Here is a 6804-nt window from a genome sequence, read left to right on the forward strand (position 1 = left end):
ACACCACTTGGACGAGGAGGACGAGGACTTACACCACTTGGACGAGGAGGACGAGGACTTACACCACTTGGACGAGGAGGACGAGGACTTACACCACTTGGACGAGGACGACGTGGATCACTTTCCTCGTCAGCTTCCTTGCCCGGCTTTGTTGGCAGTATTGATGGCTTGTATTTCTCGTGGCAGGCTTTTATACAGTTTTTCTGCAGAGAAAGCATAATAATAATGTAGCCCTCATTGTTATCACGAACTTAGTTTCCATTTTGATGCCTGGAGAAATCAGTCGGTCTGATAATCAGGAATCCAGTTTGTAAGTGACTGATTTAGATTTGAGAACTACATTGATAAGTTAATTGGTAAGGTATTCTGATAGATTTTAAGACGAGCAAAATTTAGAAACATTGGTGAACGTTGCCAAAGACAATAAATTCATCTCATAACAGTAAAACCTTCCTAAAAACTAAAAAAGAACAGTTGTTTGTCTACGTAATTATCTTGAGGATTTATTTTACTTTACAAAATGTAACAAGTTAATTGTTTTGGGGGGAATCCCATGGAGAAAAGTCGGGAATGTCATGGGAAAATGTGAGTTACACATGCAACAGGAGACCAATCGGGGCGCGGCTCGACCGCTAAAAGATACCATATTTAAATGAACATGCCAGCGTTTTTTTTCATTCCTTTGATCGAGAGTAAACCTAAAAGATGTCTCGATAGCTAAAAATAGTGCTGTTTTGTTCCTGAACCACTAGCGAGACAAAAATCCGTGATATAAACCCCTAAGTGAGATCACGAGCATCTAATTGAGGTCACGCCCATGTGACCTTTTCACATGGGCGTCTCTCCCAATCGGGCAATTTGGGGCGAGTGAGTAAGAACACTAAATGGTTATGGAGCAAACTAGTCTTACGAAGAGAGGCTCATGTGAAGGACGAGGACTTACACCACTTGGACGAGGAGTACGAGGGCTCGCACCACTTGGACGATGAGGTCGAGGACTTAGACCGCTTGGACGAGGACGACGTGGATCGTTTTCCTCGTCGGCTAGCTCACCCGGTCTTGTTGGCCGCTTTGACGGCTTGTGCTCCTCGAGACATTTTTTGATACACTTTTCCTGCAAAAGAAGGCATAATAATAATAATAATGCAACCCTGAATATTATAATGGGTTTAGTTTCCATCTTGATACATGCCACGGACGAATAGGCCAACTCCGATATATTAAAATTCTAATTTGGCTCTGAGGCTTAGGATAATAAAAGAAAAGAAATCGCATCGAGGATAAGGGATGAATAATTAATTTCTTTCGTTTTTTTTTTTCCTAAGCCTCGGAACCAAGTTAGAATTTTGATATATCGGAATTGGCCTATCTGCCCGTTAACTGAGGCTCCCGAGGAACTGCATCTAAGAAAATTACCAAACTCCATCATCTGACAGATTATATAAACGGTTGAATTTAGAAATTAAAAAAATTAAAATTGGGACATTTCAAAGACTGAAGGCTCTTCTAAAAGACTATTAACCATCGACAAACTCAATTGAGGCCATCAAAATATACCTGGAAACTCAAGAAAACAGTTTTCTGCATCACATTCAGTCTGTTCAATAAAATTTTATCTGGATCTGGGACTAACATAAAGCAAACTAATCAAGAGCTTACCAGGAGTGGGTTAGGCGTTTTATGGTGTGGATCATTTTGTTCGTCATGATCAGCTATCTCGGCGAAGACGACGGTAGCTCCAAGAAACAGGAACAGTAGTAGAGAGTTCATCTTGAGAACTTTCTTTGCTGATTAGCAAAGCAATGTGAGTACTCGGCTCATGCCTGCCCTTTTATAAGACTGTGAGAGAGGGATTGCATATGAACTGACAAAAGCAAGGACAAAGAAGTCAGTCACCAACAACAGTTCTTTTCAGAACTACACTCACCCGGACGATCACACTATACGAACTAAAGAAGTCTTTATTAAGGCATTGTTCGTTTTCTATGTCAGGTGTAAAAGATAAACAGGTTTCTCAGCTGATATCAATAGTGAGGGTGTATTTACTTACTGTACGCACGTTTTCTCGCGTTGCTGAACTTAAGTTGACTTTTCTGTTCAAAAGGACTCGTATTTGACAATTTCGTGGAGTATTTCCAGATTTTCCAATGTTTTTATGAAGAACGAAGTCATATGTCACGTTTCTCGCCTTGGTCACGTGTTGTAGATGTAGAGAGCTCAGAACAAATGTGTTGTCAAAATTCAAAGACCAGCTGGCTATAGTGTACTGGGTTATGTGAACAGTTTTTGTTTATTTTATGCACTATTTGTTTTGTTGACCTCAAACGTAGACTACCATGATGAAATTGTTTAACATCCCGTGGGCCACTGCAAACAAAGGTATCTTTACAAAACGGTATATCTTGTTTGTGTACGTGGAGGGAAACACAAGTTTCCTTTGTTATTTGCCAGCTGGGAGGTCCGTATAATGAAAAAATTCACTTTGACCGAGGTCTTGAAAATATTTCCCGAGGCCACAGGCCGAGGGCAGCATTTTCAAGTCCAAGGTCACAGTTTTTCGCTATTCGAACCGACCCTATATAAGCTGGTAAATGGCTTATTTATTTTTTTCCCTCTCTGTCTCTCTCACATCACTTTTATTATCGTTGAACATTTCCACGCACACATCGCGAACGCGTTACGTACTGTGACCGTGGGCAGAGATAGGAAAATCCGGACCGCCCTAAGGACCAATAAGATTGCAGGACTCGTTACCTTGCCCTCAGGGAAAAAAATAAAAAAAAAGACAAACGTATTCACAGCAGTATTTGAACAAAGCTCATGAAAATAGATACCTGATATTATTCACATAGATTGTTGACAGAGATCGGATTATATTCTGGGCCGGGAGCTCTAACTCTCATAGCTCATCCCTGGTACGTAGTCAAACAAAATTTTGGGCACAAAGTGTAATGGTCTCTTGTTGAAATATATTTTTTGTGTGAAAAATTATTGTTTTGATCATCAATCAGAAAAATGGATTTTGACCTTGTCCCATGAGTCGGGGATTTGCGGAGAACTAGTATGAACTTTGCTCATTTGGCTAGCCTTCAATGTATAGAATTGGTAGCCAGACCCGTTCCGAGAGCACTCGATATCTTTAAGTTCAAGTGAGATGAGCGTGTAAGGCATGATTCTTTCCAAAGTCTTTTTCTTCACTTCATTGTGTTGTTCGCGAGGAGCGAATTCTGTCACAATTCTCATTCTCAGTTTCCACGCTCGCCGCTAGGAACGCCTGTCTCTATAAGCCTCCATTTGTCGGCCAAGAATAACAGCCTACTTTAACTTTCTGACTAGCTAGACTTCTTTACGGAAGCTCAGGTAAACAAACAAATGCCAGGGGAGCGGGAATAAGCGGGCTTATTAAATACTGTAATATTATGCTGAAGATAATTTCCTCGTACACAACATTATAATACTCTATCTCCTTAACAGGATGTCGTGTTGCTTTGTAAATCATATGAAAGTTGACAGGGATCGGGAAGGCGAATAAACGAACATGCGATGGAAGTTCCCCATGGCCATACTGTCTAGTGAGGAGTTACATGTAACAATGACAAAGCCTCTGTGAGAATATACATGCAAATTCATTCTGTATTCTCCATTGCTCTGTTATAATAACAGTAGAAAAGTAATTTCTGTCTTCATCATCCTCTGAGCTAAATTTCGTAGCCTGGATGAACGGGCATATAACTTGCCTGAAAACTAACACTGGGATCTCAATGGCGAGAAACTGCATAATAAGAGGACCAAACTCATCCTGGTCTTATTCACTCCACATACATTTATTTTTCAAAGTGAAGTATTCGTCTTAGCTTCATGGTTTGTTGTTAAGCCAGTAGATTGAACACATATATGGTTCATTTGTTATCTCATGAGAACTAGTAATATATAGATTTCAGTAGCCAAGCCTCAAATCGGGGCTCCTGGGTCGGGTTGTTCAAAGCCCGATTAAACTAACCAAAGATAAGAGAGAATTTTGATTTCAGTTTTGTAACTTTGCGCAGAGGTTTACTGTTTACATTGTTTGGCCTTCTGTTTTGAGTTTCAATAATCTCAAATGCACAAAACAAAACTCAGTGAAAAACATTTGTATGCCTTCCGAACAGCCCGGCCCTGAGTAACAAGTTAACTTGACATGAGCCAGCGATCAAATCGAAAACTAGTGCCAGGTCAGCGGTCAACTTTAAAAATACGTGACATTGATGAGCCCTAAACCCGAGCCAGCGATGTGGTCTCGTAATACTGGTCAGCGGATACCTTGTTTAGGCAGCTGTCAATTGACCATAACATGATTGTCCAATACAAAAAGGCTGCATGCCTCGGTCGACCTGTTAACTGGAGTATGGCCACCATGTTGCGCGACGTCATCGTTGGGCGCACGCGCCCGTGATCCACGCCGCTAGCCATGTTGACCATGAAAAACGAGTTAAGGTGGCCGAACACAGTTTTCGCGCGGGCTTTTGCTGATGCAATTCAGCGCGCGCTCAAGGATTGCAAAAAACAAACATGCCGTCAACAGAGCGATCATTTTATTTACTCAACACCCGCACTATCGGCGCTATTTTTCTCTATAATTGAACGCAGTGTATTGATGGCTTTAGTCTTTATTTACAACGATATGTTAGAAAAAGTAACGATGCAAAGAACCCAGCAATTCTCAGCTTTTTCTTTGTTACCGAAAGAACCCAGTTAAATGCAGCGCATGCGCAGTAAGTCAAAAAATTGCGATTGAATGAAAAATTGCACTCTCGGAAATACGCCTGTTTCTCGAGAACCACTCATTAGAATTTCACGAAATTGGGCACGAAAATACTTTAGGAAATACGTAACTGGACTACTGAAAAAAATTGAACTTTAACAAAGGAAATTCTAGATATTCGAGTGAACCTTCAACAAGGGATAATTAAAGATCTCTCTGTTAAATTATTAGCAAAATGGTGTTAACTTGTGAGAATCGTCACAAGCTTGTGGCATGCAAATTATAAAGAAAATCTAATGACTAGATTTTCTACAAATAAACAAAACCGATTTTAAAGACCTCTTTATATTTACTCATGTTGCCATGGAAACAGCACATACGTCAGCTTAACCATAAAAAAAAAACAAAGTTTGTGTTGTTAACTTGCTTGCTGCCATTTTTGACGACCGAGGGATCAAGGATTTGAGAGAAAAAGATAAATGAAACACAGGTATCACAAACTGTGTTCAGCCACCTTAAATAGCTTTCCATTTCTATGTATACATGTGGTTCTGTTCCTATAGTTGTGGGGTTTAGAATTGGTGGCCCGACCCGTTCCGAAAACGCTCTACATCTTTATATGTGAGATGTGTGTATAACGGTAGATCCTTTCGAAGCTTTCTTGGCGAACACAGCCTTCTATAAATTATGATGTTTTCAAAGAGTGAACAAGCTCTTGCAATTTTTATCCCCAGTTTCCGCGCTCTCCGCTATGACCACCTGGCAATATGACCCCCATTGGGCGACCAAGACAAAACGGCTTACATTAAAAATTCTTAGACTCGGGTTTTTCTACGGAGGCCCAAGTAATAAAATAAAGGTTAATTTTACAGACGCGATTTCGTTTTGTGGCTGCCAGTTTGAATTCTCAATACGCGGTCATCTTGTGCGAGATTTGGAGCCAAAACATCACAGGGTCTGGACAGTCGAGTGAATTCGGAAATTTTTGGGAGCATCCAGCCGCACTGCCTTGTAGCTTCGACTAATTCCCGAATATTTCTTGGTTCCAGACCTATCAAATGACTGCATTTTTGAAACTATAACGGGCGCCACTAAGTTAAACTTCGTCGATCTTTATTCGTCCCCTAAATGGATTCCATGAGCCCCTGTGGTGTGCAACCAGAAGCTTATCACACAAGAGTCTGGCGCCATAAAATGAATAAAAACAAGCCACACAAATCCACAGGGAATTTAGACTAATAGCAATCTCTTGTTTCCTAGAAAATCCGTGGGGAAGAACGCAAAACAAGAAAGCGTCCGAGCGTCAACTGCGAGCGGCGATGCTGCGCCCGCTAGTTGCGCGGGCTTCGGAAGACGCAACTAGCACTCACAGTCACGCCCGCATGCTCAGTTGTTTTGTGTTCTTCCAAACAGATTTTGAGGAAATCAAGTCAACTTACCGATGAACAGCTTACAACTGTCAACACTTTACTATAGCGGTTAAAATGTGCGTGTAGATCGATTGATCTATTACTGTAATTTCCTAGCGAATTCGGGGACAATAAAAGGTGGTTTTTTTTTTAATTTTATTTTTTTGTTACTCAAATTGCGATCCTGAATCTTCAGTGTTACAGGGATTTACGCCAACTATATCGAAAATGCGCATGAGTTCTGACGGAGATTCAGTTTCCGAGGAAAGTCTCGACATTTGCATAATCTGATCACTCCTAGGCCTAGCTACACTTTTGTTGATTAATTACCCGCCGAGAGAATAAATCAAAACTGGGACTCTACAGATGAGTGACTGACAGCTCATTCGCATATCATTTGCATAATCTGGGGCGGAATTATTTATGCTGGGACGCAAGTTACGCTGTGGGACTTCCAAAACAAAGGAACTCGTATCAGTCCAGCCCGACTTTCCTTTGTTTTGAAAGTCCCACGGTGTAACTTGCGTCCCAGCATAATTAACTCCGTACCATGTGACCGGATCGTGCAAAGGGACCTATTACGAGCTAAAAAGGAGAGGTCCAAGTAACGATCCTTGTGGAACTTGTAAAGAGATTTGTTAATAGTTTAACCGT

At 41.0% G+C, this 6804-nt stretch overlaps 2 protein-coding genes across 2 annotated transcripts in view; one reads left to right on the plus strand and one right to left on the minus strand.

Annotated features, from left to right (window-relative positions):
• LOC110065967 (uncharacterized) overlaps window positions 1–1930 on the minus strand; it is a 3022-nt gene extending 1092 nt beyond the window's left edge. Inside the window, exons 1-3 of the mRNA XM_089289914.1 lie at window positions 1660–1930; window positions 944–1114; window positions 1–203 (exon numbers count right to left, since the gene is read on the minus strand). The exon at window positions 1–203 is cut by the window's left edge and continues 28 nt beyond it. Coding sequence (XP_089146040.1) covers window positions 1–203; window positions 944–1114; window positions 1660–1770 — 485 coding nt within the window. The 5' untranslated portion in view covers window positions 1771–1930. The remainder of the gene's footprint in view (window positions 204–943; window positions 1115–1659) is intronic.
• LOC110065975 (winged helix repair factor 1-like) overlaps window positions 1–6804 on the plus strand; it is a 162502-nt gene that overhangs the window by 55951 nt on the left and 99747 nt on the right. The gene's annotated exons all lie outside the window — the stretch shown is intronic.

Source organism: Orbicella faveolata, unplaced genomic scaffold, assembly GCF_042242905.1.
Source record: "Orbicella faveolata isolate gen_17 unplaced genomic scaffold, um_ofav_v1 contig_2, whole genome shotgun sequence".
In the NCBI taxonomy this organism is placed as follows: domain Eukaryota; kingdom Metazoa; phylum Cnidaria; class Anthozoa; order Scleractinia; family Merulinidae; genus Orbicella; species Orbicella faveolata.